The 19,926-nt window shown below is 34.8% G+C and overlaps 2 protein-coding genes across 3 annotated transcripts in view; one reads left to right on the top strand and one right to left on the bottom strand.

Annotated features, from left to right (window-relative positions):
• Positions 1-10,186, top strand: part of LOC137623353 (TBC1 domain family member 25) — an 89,725-nt gene extending 79,539 nt beyond the window's left edge. The window contains exon 10 of the mRNA XM_068354186.1: positions 2,626-10,186. Within this exon, the coding sequence (XP_068210287.1) occupies positions 2,626-3,714 (1,089 nt within the window). The 3' untranslated portion in view covers positions 3,715-10,186. The remainder of the gene's footprint in view (positions 1-2,625) is intronic.
• A 3,963-nt stretch (positions 10,187-14,149) lies between these two features.
• Positions 14,150-19,926, bottom strand: part of Msh6 (DNA mismatch repair protein Msh6) — a 72,279-nt gene continuing 66,502 nt past the window's right edge. For both annotated transcript variants that reach the window (XM_068354163.1, XM_068354173.1), the window contains exons 22-24: positions 18,561-18,738; positions 17,240-17,391; positions 14,150-16,803 (exon numbers count right to left, since the gene is read on the bottom strand). In XM_068354163.1, coding sequence (XP_068210264.1) covers positions 16,528-16,803; positions 17,240-17,391; positions 18,561-18,738 — 606 coding nt within the window. In that variant the 3' untranslated portion in view covers positions 14,150-16,527. The remainder of the gene's footprint in view (positions 16,804-17,239; positions 17,392-18,560; positions 18,739-19,926) is intronic.

The raw sequence follows: 19,926 nt of genomic DNA, 5'->3' as shown, positions 1-19,926 counted from the left end.
CAAATATTTGTATCTGTGAGGGAACAAATAGCCTTTAATAAAAAAATTTGTAGGTCTTCTGAGCTTCCACAAAAGAAGCTAATGACATTAAAGTTTTATAGGTTTGTGACTGTCAAAACGAAACTCGTTAGATCTTGCAAAGTCAAAAGTTTTAGTGGCATTATTGTCATCATTCCCTTGAAACTCGGTTTACTTGGTCTTCTCCAGGTTTTCCCTTGAACTTAAAGTAAGCCTTTCTTATGCTTTGAACTTTAATCTGATCAGCAACCATGGAACATACTTTCCTAGAGGAACAGTGAGCCTTTGCACTCCTCACAATGAATCTTTAAATGAAAAATTTGTTCCTGGCATGAGACTCGAGAGAAAGCTGATTTTTGTCACCAAAAAACATTCCTTTATCAGTTACATGGCAATAGCTAACAAATCGGGAAGAAAGCATCTTTAAACCATTAAAAAGTTATAATCTGGAGCCCACGTCTACCTTGTTCCAAGTCAACTGAAGGAGACAATAAGACATGCAAAGCATGTTATTATTGGTAGACATTGTTAGTTTTATTGCTTACCAGAGGCATTAGTATAGTTTTTTCATTTTCAAGGGGGTAACATTGCCGTACTTAAGCCTCTGGTACTTATAGTAATATAAAAATGAGGTTCATAGAAAGAAATTAGATTTTCTCCTAAATGTGCATTAATTGATATTGAACATCTTTGGTAATGATAATAACCTTATAAAATTACAGTACATTTGCCAGATTAAGTAGTTATCTTGTTTTTTTAAAGGGTTTGTGTGCTAGGAAGCAATAAAATTGTTTTTAACCCTTTTACCCCCAGGCTATTTGGAAATTTCCAACCCTTAACCCCCAGGGGGTTATTTTTTTCCCAGTACATTTTGCAGTATATTCTTTTTAAATTGCTCTAACAGCCTTAATTTTTGTCATAGAGAGGTCAGGTTGGTCTCATTCTCTTGGAAAATGTCTGAATTTTCTCAAAAAATTATTAAAAATATGAAAAAAAAAAAATTTATAGCATTTTTTTGCGAGGACGTACCGGTACGTCCATGGGGGTAAAGGGATGGCTTTTGTGAAACGTACCAGTACGTCCTTTGGGGGTAAAAGGGTTAAGAGCCTTGAATAATTTATTTTGGTTAGTAATCTACTGTGTATGGGGTTGAGAGATCTTTTTTATTATCATTCATCCCCGTAGAGTAATCTCTGGAGTGTCCCATTTTTCTAGTTTTCAACTGTATTTCCATAAGAGTGAGAGTACTTAGTAAAAACACAATTCAAAAGAAATAGTATAAAATAATGTACATATTACCGAATAAGAACATTCATTTTAATTAAATCTAAGATTTTAAAATTTCCTTTTAGGCTTTATCAACTAGGATTCTTTCATTCAAGATATTAAATGACACTTAAAGAATTTTTTTTTGTAAATCTCTGTGCAGTTGAGCCTCATACTTTTTAATAGTATGGATAGCAGTTGTTGAGATTAATGAAAGATCTTCAATTTCATATATTTTTAAAAATAAGCTTGGTGCCTTAAATGTGATTACTTTTCTTTCACACTTATATCATGGAATAGAAAAAGACAGCTTGTTTTGAAATTAATTTTCTCTTGATTACATTTTTTGTTTTCATTTAGAGGATTTAAAAATCAGTTAGGTGTTTGTTACCTTCCTCCTTTCTTTCCATATACTTTACAGTATATTAATTAAAAATTTTAAAGAACTGTTAATGAAGGCAATCTTTGTAAATATTTTCATGTGACAGACCGTTTTTGTAGCTACCATATATTTATTTTCTTGCATAACCTTTTAGAATGTTGGGACTGAGATAAAAGCTTAGTATGTTACATTGCAATGGTAAGAGATGTAAGTGTTAAGGTAGAAACAGAAAGTACCTACTGCTACTAGTTTGGAAAGTATGTTTCCTGTTTTCAGGAATAGTGGTTTGGAATTGAATTATTCTTGCACGATAAAGAAAGGGTTTAGAAAATTGCCTATGAATAAATGTGATAGTTATGAGAAGTCATTAACTTTGATTGTCTAGAAGACTAGCATTACCTTATAGGTCACCATCATTGTGAACTTTGATGTTCTTAACAAAAGAATGTGCATTTTTTTTTTTTTTTTTTACAATGTAGACCAGAATAAAATTATTTTAAGTTTGTGATAAAACTCTACACAGCAAAATGAAAGCACACAAAACTAATATGCAAAATTATTTTGTCATTAATACTGTGCCTAAATAAATGCATTAGTTTTTATATAAAGGGTCTAAAAGCAAGTACTTACCACACAATTAATGTATATAAAAGGAATAAAGTGCACAATGCTTTAAGCAACAAAATAAAAAAGGAAAATTACTAGAAAACAGGAATACTAATGCAAAGAATATAGATTGAACAGCCATTTCTTAAGGGGATTTGGAGCTGTATATATTGTTTTTACAGCTATAATCTACAATATTTTTTTCCTTTATAGTAAAATAATGTCAGGACATGCTGTTGCAAAAATTAGCTGACAGTATAATGAATGTGAATTTTCTAACTATAAAGAATCAAGGAGAACTCTCTTGAAGTCCCCATATATTTTATACAGTACCTAACTTTTGGATTTTTCAGGTTGCTTTTAATCCAGTTCAAAAAGAACAAACGCCAGCCCCACCTACTACTCCGCGGCAAAATCACTATGCCAATATATGTGCCCTAAGAAGACAAAGATCCTGTGTATCCAATAGGAGTGCCGAGTGCCTTGCTGCTATCCTTAGTAGGCGTGCAGCCAGTGTTGACTGTGATGGGCCCAACGGCGGGCCAGGTGTGAAAAAACTAAGCCGAACGTGGTCTCAGCCTATTGATACATCACACGTGCGAACACGCGTACCAAGTGGTGAAAATGCTGTTAATGTAGATCGAATAAGAGAAGAAAGCACCTCACCAGAGGATAGCCCAACTAGAAATATTAGAAAAATTAAAGATTTACGCGAGTTTCAATTACTGACGAAAAATAAGGACTCGGATAGTGAAAGTAATCCTTGCTCCCCAGCCAAAGAGAAAAAATCTCCGAGTAGAAAGAAGAATGAGATGTCAAAATCAACTCTAGCTCCTAGTTTTAAAGCTGAAAATAAGCCCAGGAGATGTTTCTCGGATTCAGATGCTGATGTTGGCATGCCTGTCTATTCTGATGGTGAAGTTGATGTCTGGCAAAATCCTGTGGCATCCTTATCTCCAGAAACTGACAAGGACATACAGATTGTATGCCAAGAGGAAGAACCCACAGAAGTAATTCAACATCTTTCACCAAAAGCTAATGGCCAGCTTACCCAACCAGAAAAGGAAGGTGAAAATGAAACTACTATGACAGCTAGCGTCAATTCCTGTGAGGAAGTGACTGAGGTTACTGGATGGCAAGTCACTATGAGCAGTGGAGCGAATGGAACCCCATGTTTACCCCCTCCTGATGAGTTTGGTGGTGGTAATCCTTTTCTCATGTTTCTATGTATTACGATTCTTCTCCAGCACCGTCAACATATTATTGAGAACAACATGGACCACAATGAATTAGCCATGCACTTTGACAAAATGGTCAGACAGCATAATGTGAACAAAGTGTTAAGTCAAGCTCGGCGCATGTTTGAAACATATTTGAAATTTGATTTTAGTAAATCACGCTCAAAAAAATCTCCCCCAGGTTCTTCAGATCAGTCTTGCTAAGTACTGCAATTTTCAGATGTTGCCTATACTGTAGAAGTTGAAAAATAGAGTAGCTGTTTGTTTCAGGGACAAATATACTCTGTCAAACTATATCCACTCGAGACTTGGTTAGAAACAAAATTTTAAGATGTCATCTTGCATCAAAGGCTGCTCAATTGCAAGATATTTGTTTTTCTTGAATTGTTTAGCTGGTAAAATGTTAACACTAGACGCATTTGAATTGGAAGAATATGCTCTTATTGCAAATTATGTAAATACACAGTTGTTTCTTTGTTTTATATGTTTGGGAAATTTGAGGTCAAAAGAGTGTATTGGTGGTTTAGTTTTGTACATTATAATTTTAAGGTTCTTAGGAAGTAAGTGATAGGACACTTTCATATTGCATGTGAAGAACAGTTGCTGTTATTTCTACATAAGGATTCACACTCATGAACAAAAATTGTGTATAGAATGTTTGAAGTAAGCACATAATTAACCAGTATCATGCATTATAATTTTGCATTTATGTTGTTTATTTACCATTGAAATCTGTACCAAGTACAGATTAGTTATATGGAGATTGAAATCAAGGATTTTTCAAAGGGAACTCCACCAGGTTGTGGTAGAATTTGGTATGAGGTTGCTATTGTTATCAATAATTTTATATTTTATAGCTACTTTTACTGAAATTTTTTACTTTTACTTTTCAAAGGTTGTTTGATCATCTTTTTTTTTTTTCTTATGTTGTTTGCATTTCATTTTTTTCTTCTTTGAACTTTAGGAGCAAATGCTGCCATTTGCATTTTAAAGTTCTTTCATGATGTTGACCATTCTTTGAGAGATTTTAAGTTTGTCACAATAGTTTTGGACAAGGATAAATATTTACTCTCATTGCAGATAATTGCGTTAAGAATGGAGTGATATTCCATGTGTTTGATATATTTTGTCAGAGAATACATGGCATAATTGATCAAAGGAACAAATTATCAAAGCTGTTGCATTCTTGTCACAGAGGATGTACTTCTCTCTGCAGGTACCATAAAGTGCTTCCTTTTTGTTTTATATTAATCCAATATATATGTGTTCATTGAACTGTCCACTGGCTTGTGCTTCCTTTTTTTATGTTCAAGGCATTTTCGTGTTCTGTATATTTAAAAAATGCCTATTATTCAGCTTTATCAACTTTTTCATACAAATCTCTTTTCTTTTAACATGGCACATTTTGTTTACCCACAAAATGTCATTTACGTCCTTCCAGGGAAAAATAAGATTGGAGTATGCAACAATGATTTCCCCAGGTCCCCAATGACTAGGTGTCTTTTATATTGTCGAATTTAGAGGTTAACATTTTGTTGTGAGTAATAACTTTATTTGAAATTTTATTTTAAAATCACTGCATACTTTTTTCTCCACTAACCTACTGTATTACTTCTAACATTACCCATCTAGAAACTTGGTGGAAAGGAATTCGACTGCCGATAACCAAGAGTAGGGAACTCCATGGGGGGGGGGGATAGTGCCATCAGTGCACCTCAAACCATGCAGTGTAGACTTTAATTTGCTACGTCCATTCAGCCTCTAGCCACACGTAGTTTTTTAAACTTTCTATCACACCTCCATTCCTATTTCATTTCTTCCATTTTGCTGCTTATTATTTTATACATTTACAACAGATTGTTTCCTCAGTTCATATGAGAACTGAATTACCTCAAAGCTTCAATGCTCAAACTTATGATCCACAATTAACGAATCTAATCCAAGATTACGGGAAAGAACCTGCATAGATCAGAAAGCCCTTTGGAAGTGATACTTAAAAAAAACTATAGCTCTGAGATAGATAAAGCAGTCTTGTACTGGCCTAAACCCCATTCAGTAAAAAGATCAGTTTCCATACCAGCAGCTAACGTAAAATTAATAATGTCAGAAGTCGAGAAAAAGTTAGATAATCCTTTAAAAATCAAGATCTTCATTGCAACATTCTTTCAAGTAGCAAATCATTCTTATAAAGTGGGTGGAATCCATCCCAAGCATATTAACAGTTGGTAGGCTCTGCTAGACTCTTCTGCCAATTTGCCAATGTTAAGGAGAACAGGAAATATAATTAGTGGTGAGGTAACTAGCTTGGTCAAAGCTTCTATGAAAAAGGCTGTTAGCTCACCTACATAAAACATATCCTGTAAAGATTTATGGAGAAGTGTCAAAAGAAAAGCAAATTTGGTGAAACCTCATGTCCATCGTGCTTTTTGCTGAAGCATATTTCTGCTATTCTGTTTATTGTATTTATAATGATAACTGAAATAACATTGGCTATTGGGAGAGAGAACTTGATGATGGTGTCTTCTGACTTTGTGTATATCTTTAGCTCTATTTCAAGTACAATGCAACCATGTTTTTTTTATTTTCAAGTTCTAACCCCTCTAGATTAATATTCTTTTCTAGTCTTTCTAGTCTTACTAAGTGAAGCTTTATCCTTTTTGAGCCAGAGGTTTCTAGCCACTATAAACAATGGGAAATCATGTGTGCATACCACAACTTGCCAATTTTTTTTTCAAGTATAAAAATGCTATCCGAGTTCTTGTGGGGCACAATGTGCTAAGTCAAAAGTAATGGGTTATTTAGGAAACAGAAAATTATCAGTATTATTTATTTTCTTAAGTAGTTTAAATTTATAAAGGTTGATGTTACATGCTAAAAAATACCTACAAGACTTGCACCTCCAACCAATGAAATGGATGCGCTCATGTTTTACTATTTCAGTTATTGGTGCTGCAAATCCCCAAGGAAAAAGTTATTGTTTGCATCTATTTTTAGGCAATATTTCTTGGTTTGCTATTACAGTTGAGCCATATTTTATCATGGAAATAGCAGAAATTGTCTACTTCAGTAGACACCCCAAGACTTGAATTGACGTTTTGGCAAAAATAAAACCAAAATTATGCACTCATTGGAGTTGTCATAAATTTAGATAGACCAATTTATAAGGATTTTGTGTTCACATCAGATCTTAAGACTTGGCCTTAATCTAAAATTTATTATTGTATATTTCAACGTGTCCCTTACAAGAGCACAAAATGCCATGGCCTGCTAGTCATTCAAAGCTTAAGAACAGTTTGGTTGCATGCTTCATGAGCATCTAGATACTTTATACAGTATACCAAATTGCATTCGCTAAGGCAGTCTGTTATTCAAAGAAATAAGAAATTAATTTTGTACATCTCAAATTACAGTACAGTAGCTGGCTCTGTCAAATATAAAAATTATTTGCTATTTGAGTATTTTAAAGGGCATTTAAATGTATAATTATAATCTTGTGCATAACCAATCGTTCATAACTTTTTGCTTTTTCCAAAGTTTAAATGAAATTTCATTGAGTGAATTTTGAAATTATAATTTTGAAGGTGGTTGTGTTCAATTTTGATAAAGTGTGACTGTTCAGCAGAGCAATTTGATTTAAAAAATGCAGCATTAGAATATGCATTACTGGTTCCTTTTTTAATTCTCTGAGTTGTGAAGTTTTGGTTGTGGAATTTGGACTTTAAATTATTTGTCAATTATCTGTCAACTGCCTTTCAGCCTATTCCAAATGCCAAAGTTATTTTAGTCATTTTATAGAATATTTCCAAACTTTTTTATCTATTGAGCATTCCTTAATTCACATTCATCATGTGACATTCAAATACTAGCTCTTGCAAAATAGGTAATTTACTGTGTTGACCATAAAGTGATAAAATTTAGTACAGTTCTGTAGTGTACTGTATCATACACAAGGAATATATGACCATATATTATAGCCACAAAAGGAAAAGTGAAAGTACCTTACTGTAGTTAGTACTTAAGCTTTATTAGTGACATCAATGGATTCTGTTAATGTCACTAATAAGACAAACGTACTATGTAATTCCAATCAAGTCTTCAGTCTTCACTTCAACTTTCATGGATATAATGCATATTTTACTCATCACGTGTCCTGCTTCCGTGATTTCTAAACATTTAAAACCTTTAATTTTAATTTTGTCATGAACTAGATAAAGTTATTTTTAGCAAGGTTTTGTCAATTTTTCATGTATTTTATATATATGCAATACAGTACTTCATTTATCATAATACAGTTGGCCCTTTTATCTGTGGGGGTTTTCTTCCACTCTTCTGCATATCACCGTCTTTTGAGAATAACACAGCTAACCTAATCTTATAACAAATCACATATTAGGCTTTAAGGTGCAATTGCTAACTTTAATGGTGTTCACAAGTTCATATTATGAATCATCCTTAAAGGAGGACTGAAACTGGTATATAAAAAGTACTTATGCAAAATTCTGTTAGGACAGAAAGAGTTACTGTACAGTACTTTACTTTTGTGAGAAATCAAGCTGTCAGGTAATTGCCTTCAAATGGTTATTTACTTTTTAATATTAAAATAAAAGCTTATTTGTAATGACACATTACAATTGATAGGGTTGTATGAAGAAAAAAAATTAAGAATCAAGTTTAAAATAAAACAGGAGTACTGTACAGTATATCAATATAGTTTAGTGTATGATCAATGTAATATGTACAGTATACAATTATTATAATGTTTATAGAGAGAGAAATAGAAAATATATCTTTTAAGTTAATTTTTCTCTGCAATATTTTGCTTAAATAGTCTAATTCTTGTGCTATATGGTATACACAAAAATATATTTTTTTTAATTCTTTGAGATTCCATAACGTTTGAAACTCATCTGTGATAAACAGTTGGCTTGCTGTGAATGTATTTTCAATTATATAATGCTTACTTTAAGTATAGTACATCTATTTTATTTTTCTCATCAAGATTATAAATTTTTACTTTCGGTTTTTTAAATGGAAAGCATTAGTGTGGTTGTGGATTCAACTACTGTATTTAGTAACAGTTGTTCATCTAACACTAATGACTTTTGCTTGCCATGTTTTTTTTCCGTTGCAACAGTATTTTATTCTTTGCCATATTTTCTCCAATTGTAATGTTTTTCCTTCATCAACATTACAGTTCATACTTTATTTAGTAATATAAATCTAAAAGGATTTTATTCTCATAGAAAGTTATTTTACAATTTCAATAGCCATTTTTTATCCTGCACAAACTGTATAAGGGTTTGTGAATAAAACTCCACAGAAAATCAGGGCCCACTGTATTTTAATCATGCACATGAAGTCCAATAACTCAAGCGATTATTGTAAGTGAAACAGTCACTACTTTACATTTTATTTCATATTTAGATGCATACAAAATTATTTCAATTTTTGTCAGTTAATGTGTGCTGTATACCATTTTTCATTTTTATAATCATATAGTGTACTTTACATTCCAGATATAGGAATCCCAATAAATTCTCAATTGAAATAAAAACCTCAATCAAGAGGATCATGTCTATTTTAAAAAATTTATTGCAGTATCTCAGTAAATAAATTTCATTGAGTCTTTTGCTAGCTAAAAACACTATCAGACAAATTAGAATGCAATATGACACTGCTCTAAGAATGAGACTAACAATGCAAAGTATACACTATTAATACTAAATGCGAACAGAGGTTGGATACTCCTTTACAGTACACGGTAATGGGGTTAAGTGTTAGTTATGAGCGCCTACATTGTGCTCTTTTTCTTTTATCCTCTTAGTAATAGCACCTCGTTTCATACATTTTGACCGCTAATCGCCATAAGCAGAAATATAATTGGATAATCACAACATATATTGCTGTACAGAACAAGAGGAGTTTTTCACATGCAACCCTAATTTCACCCTTCTGTAGGCAGATCCCCTATGATCAGGTTGTTTACCCTTTTTACACCACTGTAGAATATCTATTGTCTTTTCACTTTTTATGGTATTTTACAGTAATTAGGTGCTAATTAAAAATTTAGATTTTTTTTTATGCTCAGATACTGTAAAGGCAAATATTTTATATGTTATTTTCTAAACTGATTTGTCTGTACTTAAGAAATAGCAGTTGATATTAAACCCACCTTTAAATGTAGCCAGGAAATGTTTGAGGATAAACATTTTCAAGCAAAGTATAGTCCCTTGAAAGTTCATTATTGTGGGATTCCACTACCTACAGTTCCCAAATCTCTTACTGTTCGTACGTCTGATTTTCTTATTGTGGTGTTGACATGAAATGCTATCTGAACACTTTCTTGTACCTTTTTTTGATTTCTACCTGAATTTCCATCCCGTCTTAAGTCACTATCCATATTTTTTTGGTCTTCATCCTCTTACTTTCATATATTTTGTTCTGCCTAACTGCTTTTCATCTATTCCCATCACATTTCCAAACCATACCATCTTTCCTTTTTTCTACTAATAGAGGAGTATGAGCATTTGCAACTGAGCGTGGATTTAGAGAATTATAATGTTCCCTGAATGCCTCCTGCCCTACATTTACACAAAACTACAGTCCCATCTATGATACCAAACATTTGCAGCACACTAGTCACAGTAATTTCTTCAGTATAAGTTTTTTGAGTTAAGAGGTGTTTTTCTTACAACTTTTATTTATTCCTTGGGAAAAACATTTTGTAACTGTGTGTGATGGTTTCCTCTGGCTCTACTTGCTTTGTTTGCATTGTATTTTTCTTTAATCTGGTCTGGTTATGATGGTGTATAACGATTCTCATTATTCACTCCTTATTATCGTACAACCCAACAAAGCACATAGTTCAATTTTCATCTTGTAGCATTTATTATTCTTAATGTATTCGAAAGTTCCTGACTCAACTGTGATTATGATTCTTTTCTTAATCAATTGTGCTTTTTTATTTTATTTTAGTTTTGTAAGCAATATCTGATACTGTCATGTACTGTATAATGTTTTTTAAATAATTTTTTTTAACCTCCACAGATGTTTTATTTCCTTCCAGTACCGATGATGATATTGCTAGTGATGAGGACAAAAGTAATGATACTGGTTGTTCAATCAGGAAAGTTGAGCACCATAGGGATTGCATTGCTGATATGAAACTTGCACAACTTCCATACCCTTATTTTCCACCCTTATTTTCCTGATTGGGTCATGTTTGAACTGGTATGACAGGGTTACACGTTGCTACCTAGCAACGAATTACAGTAATTTACCAAATCAAAATTTGGGGTAAATATATTTCAGGTACATGTAAGATTTAAGAAGGTGTCAGTAACAGAATAAGTGAACTAAGAAAGGTAGCAGGTTACATGCAGAATATTAGGAAGAGATTTAATCAGTGGAAGCCGAGGTTTGCAATCTGGTTACTAAAGAAATGCCATTTGTGGGTAAAAAAGTAAAGTAATCTTGAAATATTTTTCTTTGCAGATTCTCTAGGTGTGATTGATATTCTTTTAGAAAAGAAATTTATAAGCCATCAGGATTAAGTTTGGTTTGGGATTAGCAGGCCTGTTTAGTTAAAACTGCTTCAAATTTTCCACCCTATTATTGGGTTCTGTTTTGGATGACAATAGAATTGATTAAATAATTGCCCATGACTTGGCATTAGGAGAGACGGAACTCTGGCATCAGTGCTTTCCTCTCCCCACCACTGCCCTTTCGAAAAGGAACCTGGTTGGGGGCTCAAAAAGGCTGTGTATGGACAGGCTCCCATCATAAGATTAGGGTAGTCCTAACCGGGGTGTAGGAGCTGACTCGGGGCCCTTCCTTACACCTGATCCTGCAGGTTTCGGTGAACACGAGAGGTTAGTGAGTTCCCTTTGAAGGGCCACGGCCGTTGAGGAAAACTACATGATGGATCAGTGTCTCCTAACCAGTTCTCCACTCCACTGCTGCCAGCAAGCAGCTCCTTGGAATGAGAGATGTTACTTACTCCACCGAAGTTTTAAAGCAACAGAGCTACCTGTGGACTAACTTCTCTTCAAAACCCAGAAGCCACTAGTTTGCTAACTCGTGTGCAAATTAGGTCACTGCCTTCCCACCCAACGGCACAAAACTTTTGTACTTCTCCAATGACTAAAGAGGTCGAGAAGGATGTACCTTCCGCAGAGTCAGATTCAACCTGCAGAAGAGATGATGACGCAGCATGCTCTTATGCATAGAACCTTCTCTGCCTTGAGAGTGGGGAGAAGGGGGGGATAAGATCCTATTTGACTGACTGGACTTGAGAATTCTCCAATCCACAGATCTGATCATCAATCTTAACCAGATGTGTCCATGGCAGCTCCAAGGATGGGCTCGAGCCTTGAGGAGTACCGAAGTGACGATCAATGACCAAGGTTCTCTTTGAATTGAAGGCAGTGCCAAGGTAGCCTCCCTAGTTTGCCTTCATGGATAAATGCAAGGACATTCATGAATGAAGAATCTGACTTGAGATAGTCTGCCTCAGTTGGCATCGGTCCATAGTCTGGAGTTCAAAGGCAACCAGATCCTGAGCACCCTCATACACAGGTAGCGTAAATTTAGGACGTAGTGATTCACTTGCCCTCCCTGAGTATGACTGCACTGTCCCATGGACAGAACCAGGAATGTACCTGGGAGCCAATGAAGGGCTGGGAGGGCCAACAACAGCAGGGGAAGAATCCCTGGGACTGATCACAGAAGGAGTAAGTAACTCCCACTTTTCTCTGTGAATAGCGCCACGGCTCCATGGCCCCAGCGTTTGGAGAATAGGTTCATAGTCTTCATTGGATGCAAGTGTACAACGACAGCCTCCAATGGTGTCACGTTCTCTACTGGAGTATCACAGGATGAGGGAGGAGTCCACCATCCAGATAAGAATGAAGACAGAGGGCACCGAAACCCCTTATGAACTTGGGTATATGAAAGATGGGTAGTGTAGGAAACGCTTTCCTACTCCTGGGTACCAAACCAGAAGTGTATGCACAGCGATGGCGGCAGCAGATACTCTAACTCAGAAGACGGATGCATGGAAAGATGTTTTTTATGTTTTTCTGACTGTTGCCAAGACGGACACTGGTGAAGGCTTAGCTCTCTCCTTCCTCCTCAGGGCATACGTCTGTCACTGCACTGGAGGCTACAACCCGCACTCCAGAAAGAAGGATGATTGTGAATAATCGTGCCCCCATAAGATGTAGAGTGAACCTACGGGCAGGGCGGTTTACTTATAAACCGATTGTAATGTCCACCTTTCCCTGGCAAGTACAGTATGAATTTCTTGTTTTACATATTCACTACAGCAAACAAGAGGCACCATTCATTTTCTGTAAGAAAAAGTAAAATGTTACGATTGGATAAGGATGACGTGATACATCAGTATTAGTTGCGGCCAAAATTCAAATTGAGTGTCTATCGACAGGTGGTAGGGTAGGACAATTGGCCGGGAACACTACTGTACCTGTCATTAAATACCTCTTTATGAATTCAACAGGCATTTAAGTTTGGCCGAAATGATCTCCCTATTTACAGTAAGAAGGTTTGCATTTTGCATAGGAACAATTCTAATCTCCAAAGATAATATTTGACAAGGCACTAACCCAATTTGAGGGGGGGGGGGGGGGTAACCAACAATAAAAATAGAATAAAAGAACTTTTCTTCTCTTAGCTATTCTCAGCCTGACGAGGGATTCAGCTGAGTTTGGCTGGTATTGCTAGGGTGCCACAGTCCACCCTCCCCCGTTAACCACCAGAAATGAAGCTTCACATGCTGCTACCTTACCTCAGCAGTTACTAAGGTGACCAAAGGATGGTAAAACCCAAAAGGCTTTCTGATGACACATTCTCTGTTGCAGAAAGAGGAGCCTAGAGAAGCTGGAAGGAGAGAATGAAAAATCAGTAGTACAGTAGACCTGTACAAGAATGACCTCCAAGTGTCATGCTGAGTCCTACTAACTACTTATTCTGCCACCATAGTAATCCTACCTGAGTCCATAATGGTACCCAAAAGAGATGTAATCAAAGAATATTTCTGTGATCTGAACCTGTTGCAACCTGAAACACTTTTTCCTTCACTTATTACAAAATTTGCAACCAAACCTGTACTCTTGGCTACACCACCTGCAATTTCTCTACCAAGACAATTTAACAAGTCCATTATTATAATACAATCTGAGTACCCAGTAAACTTCTCTCCTGTAAAATCTGAATTATGGCCTACCTCTGAATCTGCAACAGAAAGAATTTCCACCAAATTTCTTATGCATTTAACAGTAGCTAATATTTCCTAGTTACTCAATTTGCAATATTGGCATTTAACAATTTTCTCCTGTTAACCCTCGCTATGGACTCCAAGCAATCAATTTGTTATGCACTGCAGACATTACTTACAGGTCTTTGTAGCATCCCTTGGGCACACATCTGCTTTTTCGTCTTCTACTATACCTCCGTTCCCATTGATTTCTCCCTTCTTGCTGTTAATCTCGTAACTTTTATATCAAAGTGTAACGGTAGAGTTTCTCCTAGTTGAACCTGCACACTAAATGGCATTCCACTCCTTGGTGTTGGGCCTAATAATCCAAACAACTTATAAAGGCCAATCAAACTACAGTAAATAAAAAATAAACAATTTTATTTATGAGGTTCATTATTTAAATTGTTAAATATTTATTCATGCAAAGCTCAAGTTTCATAACTCGAATCAACATCAGGCAAATTTACAGATGGCTACTTATCCCAGAGATCTTTTAGCATATCTTCTATACCATTTAATTTTACCATACCATTTTCGGTCCGTGTCCCCATTTACCTTCAATTTTCTAGAAAAAAAATATAACGTTATGTCCATGAAACAATGAGCCTCTTCACCTACTACTGTACATCATACAGTTAATTCATGGAAAATATATTGTATCAATAAAGAGGAAAATTATATTTTAGAACTAAAGCATTTTAAATAATTTTCTGTAACATTTTCAAATGAATGAACTTGTCCCTGTCAAAAAATGGAGTGCAGGGCAGTAGTACAACTTCATTCTTATAAACTTGTTCCATAAGGATATACATACTCTGAACAAATCATCCTTACAGTTGGAATGATTAAAACAATGTATTCCCTTCACCATAAATAGAGGGAGATTTGTACCATGCTTCACATAAATGTAAATTGTTAGTTTGTGAAACTCAAAACCATAGCTCTGAATCATTATAAAAAATATACAAATTTACACATCGTATCTTACTAGAATGCTAGCAGCTTGTACAACTGTCTATAAATTTTGCATTTCATATTCAACTCTTTATTACCTATCCTTGAATTTTGAATAATTTTAAATACACAATTTCAATTTCATTAACATAATCAAGGGATAAAAATTTGCAGTACACTTGGTCCAAGGTTTACTATTTTATGCTTACTGTATATATCTTCTTTTGGAGATTACTCAATGACAAACACCAAATTTCTGCAACCACAATTCTTCACCTGAATGGTATGTTGGGAAAGGGATGGGATGGATGCTCAGAGCATTAACAATAACTTGACATGCCAATCCAGTTTGAGGGCTTTATATGCCAAATTAAATTTTAACATTATATGAAAATGTGGCTACTGATAAGGAGGCTGACAAGATCTCAAAAATATCCTAGGCAACTGATTTTGTGCTTAGTAGATCCTAGTTTGGATGATACAAGCTTCATATGAAAGAAGCTTTGTATGAGAGGATAAAACTTCTCTCAAGTTCAAGGCATCCAATGATATATCCCCAAGCTATCACTCAATGTACTAAAGGAAATTGTTTAGTATCACATTTACCTAATCCCAGAAATCCAATCCAATGGTAGGGATATTTAGCTATAAACTATGTTTATGGTTTGCTATGATTCATTAGCCCTTGAACTATACAGTACTCCAGATTGATTGAATTGAATTCCTGCTTCTCCTCATGACAATGCTCCAGTAAACCCCCAAAATCAGACTACTGTACTGTGAAATTACAGAAGTGTTATACTTGCCTCCCTAATGTCACATCCCTTATGAAGACATCATCAGTATTTAAGGACTGCGGCTGTTCAGAAAAATAAAACTAGCATTAAGACTTTGGTCTAAAAGAACTTACTACAGATGTTTAGGATGAGCAACTGCTGTCAATGAACATTTTGTGGAAGATGATACTGCCTGAATGCTCTCTTTTAACAGAGCATTCCTATGTATTCCTATTATCAAAAAGCTATTGCATGCCAGATTTAAGAGAGTTGACTGGAAGTTACAATGAACCACTGACTAAGAGAGAAATTTAAGGCAATCAAGTAAATTAATGGAAAATAATAAGTGCGAAGATACGCAACAAAGTCAATTTTAATTACTAATCTTTGAGATAAGTTTTGATGGTTCCTCGATGAAAAGGTTAATTAACACTTCCAGTTTTATCTTGAACCCGCTTCTAGATGTTAGTAAAGAAAATTCCTGTAGCTAACGGTACTACTTCATATTTGCCCCTCATAGTTTGGCAATCCTTGTTTGTCCTCTCATCATAAATCTTACTTCTCGATAATGAAGATGAAAAACCTTGTCAAGCTCTTGGCAAGGTATAAATGTAAAAGACTTCACATGAACTTTGCAGAGATTACAGCAAGATATGGCACATTCTGAATATCCATAACTTTTATTATTACTTCAATTATGTGTATGCTTTGTTTCTAAAAACCAGGGATAGTTGGGTTAAATGCTCATGAATTGATGACTGTCAGCTTTAAAATTAGTCATGCATGACACAACACATCCCATTCCCCCAAAAACCATAACTGTGTACTGCAAAATGGGACGAAGGAATATGAGGTAGGGGATAAACATATGTTCATGTATATACAAACCCTGAAAGGCTTCACATACAACACCAGTGATATAGCTGGTAGCAATAGCAGCTTCTTTTACATGAATTAACAAGATAAATTTTACCTGCATATTCAATGATTCCAAGGGGAATTCATCTGTTACTAATGAACATCTACCAGTGTCTTTAGCGCATCTCGGACTTTGGAAACTTCCCTCTTGCTTTCAAATATTTTGCAGAACAATCGCTTCTTTATAGTGAAATTCTCTAACTCCCGTGCCTTTTGGCTACCCTTTCTTATCACACCATCTGGAAGATCAGCCAAACGAGCTGCATTAAAACCATATGATTTTGGGCAAGCCCCTTTGGTGAACTTATATAAGAATGTGATGGTCTCCTGAGATGGATCCTCTTCATTTTCACCCTCTACCATGCAAGCCTGTAAGAAAGAGGGAATAGAATCTTTTTGTCAAAGCAATAAAGCACTTTTCTTTATAATGCAATATCAAGAAATTACCAAGCACTAATTCTGTGGATTAACATTAGTCCTCATTATAGACTATTGAAAGCCAATAAGAAACTAAAACCAAATGAAGTTGGCTATAAATGGATTTTAAAACCAATCAAAACTCTTATCTAACTAAAAATCAAAACTCTACTCTGCAAATTGTCTAGATATATTAATTTGTTAACAAATAATCTAAGAAAATACGAAAGGGGCAAAGGATTTCAAATAGTATTAAGCATGAATCATCACCAATTTCTGTACCAAAATATTTCAACAAAAGGGTCGAGAAGTTCACTGAAATCCCAATATATTACCAAGCATCAGTAGGGCTTACAATATACAATGAAAGATAATGACCATAACTTACCATGTGACCAAGAGAGACATTCTTCATATTACCAAAGTCATCCACGAGAGAATGGTAATGGGTTGAAAATAATGTCCGACACTTTAATTTAACCAGAGCCTGAACTACAGCGGATGCTATTGCCGTACCATCATAAGTTGCAGTTCCTCTTCCTAACAATAAAGAAGAATATATATAAAATTAACTTTTACTGTAAATGGATTCACAGAATAGATGAGTAGGTTGATAAGGAAGAACCATGAATACCAATCTTTTCTTTCCTTATATGTTATATAAAGATATATACTAGTATATAACGTTAATAGGTAGATGCTTAGGATACAACCTAACTAGGTGCCCCTACCCACACAAATGCAAAGCACAATAAAGACAAAATTGCAAATAGTTCCATCCTCAAACTAAATATACCAGTACTAATTTATAAATATAAAATGTTAAAACAAGTATTTATGTAAAAGAACTGATGCTCAAATCCAACTTAATTTTCATAATTATCCAAAAACAGTCACTGCTTCATCTTTGAAGAAGAAATTCATCATCTTAAACCAGTTAACCTAAAGCATTCTGAACATGCCAGCATCATTGACCAAAACAAAATACTTCCTACAAATTATCAATGTACGTAAAGTAACAAACTATAATGGCTTTAAAGAATCTGAGGTAGACAGTCTGGAACTAGGGAGGCCATGAAACACTGGGGTGCAATTGGGAGGAAAACATGGAAAATACACTATGAAGTTAAAGGAGGTTGGAGAACAGAGTGGGGAAAAAAAGGAAGTGGTAACAAAAGTTAAGTGGGAGTCACTATCATAACTTTTTCAAGAAAAATAGATTAAGAAAAAGATAAGAATATTATAGCTACCATGTCTACATCATACAAAAGTCAAAGGAAACTGACATCTGTGATGTACTGCATGAGAAGGCTCCCTCTTGGAACATCCTCATCCAACTGAAACTACTTATGGGTACCAATGACTCATGATTGTGGAAAAATCCAATATTACTGATAACTCTTGATAATTCAGAACCATCCTAACAAAGTAGTACGCTCAGTAGAGCATACAAAAAATCATATATGCCAAAGGACCACATGGTCTAGTTAGTTGGGAATAGATTATCTATGTGGTAGCTTCTTCGCCGAATTACTAAGTCGTTGAATCCTCCATGGATCTCAAAAAAAGGGGGATGATTGAAAGAATCTAATAAAGGCCCTTTGGTTGGGGTAGAAGAAGAAGAAGAAGAGAGAAAAAAAAAAAAAAAAGAGAGAGGAGAAGGAGGAGGTAGAAGTACTATTGATTAGTTTTTTTGCATAAACACCTACCTAGTTCATCAACTAGTACAAGCGAATGCTGAGTGGCATGCTGAATAATGGAAGAGGTTTCTGCGAGTTCCACAAAGAAAGTGCTCTCTCCCATCATAATTCGATCTGAGGCACCCAAGCGAGTAAATATTCTGTCTATGGGGGAAAGCTGACAGGAGCTGGCAGGAACAAATGAACCCTAGAAAGAGAAAAGGTAATAAATGAGTCCCATACTACTACTTTGCCTTCCTACATTCCTTAAATCTTATCTACATGCAAATGAAAGGTTATTTTTCATGTAACCAAATGCTTAATTCTAGCCAGAATCCTACATTAGCAACTTGTTTACATTACTTATTCAATTACTTGCATTACAATTGATATGAAACAAGCAATGATGAATTCAACTTTTTAAGCAAGCCTCCCAAAAACAAACAGTTTATATGTAGAGAATACATAAGTGAATTCAAACTAAATCATTCGACACACAAATTAGGAAATTATGAATTATTGTAACAATTGCGGATAAAAACTAAATTAAGGTTACAGGGTACTCTAAAACAAGGCTTTAAAATTCTTTTTTAGCTTTATCTCATTACTGGTACAATACATATGACATGATTTTACAGTATAGCAAATAGAAGACCTGGTAAAGCATAACATAACAATCAAGGACCACAACCAAATAAGGATGATAATGGTTTTTGAAAGAGAAGTTATTATGAAATGCAAAAAAAAAAAAAAAAATTAATACGATGAATCTAAATTTACTGTAGTAATAAATCAAAAAGGGATATCAAATTTTAACACTGAGAAGAGTAATCAGCTTAAATCCCATCCATGTTTCAAGAAGTTAGGACAACGGATAACAACGCCATATGATTCAGAAATCAAAATATTGGCTAAACTCAATCATCAGCGCATTCAACCAAAATCCAATTTATTTCAAGTCTATTTAAAATAAAAATAGTGATAACCAAAATATGATTTCTTTTACCATCTTAATCGTATTCCAAGATTCTTCACTTCAGAGATGTTGACTCTATGACGAAGAAATAATAGATGGAGGTTGAGTGCAAGTAAATGCACAGGTAAACTGGTTCCCAGCTGTAGAGTTGATTCATTTGACTATGCAAAGATGACATAGAAATGACATTACCCATAGTAAGATTGTTTTCAGCATTGGAGGGGCTGTATTAGAGTTCAAGAGCACCTGAACTCTGTCTCTTATACACACTGAATCCTTGATTTGCACTTTGATACACTGGCCTAAGTGCAGGGGAGACAATATTTCTTTTCTTTAGTATTTATGTTGTGTTGGATTCCCTGTACTAGCCTTTCACAAGAAAGTCCATAGAGACCACACAGCAGATTAACTCCCTCCCCA

Source organism: Palaemon carinicauda, chromosome 2 (genome assembly GCF_036898095.1).
Source record: "Palaemon carinicauda isolate YSFRI2023 chromosome 2, ASM3689809v2, whole genome shotgun sequence".
In the NCBI taxonomy this organism is placed as follows: domain Eukaryota; kingdom Metazoa; phylum Arthropoda; class Malacostraca; order Decapoda; family Palaemonidae; genus Palaemon; species Palaemon carinicauda.
This window is presented reverse-complemented; position numbering and strand designations above follow the sequence as displayed.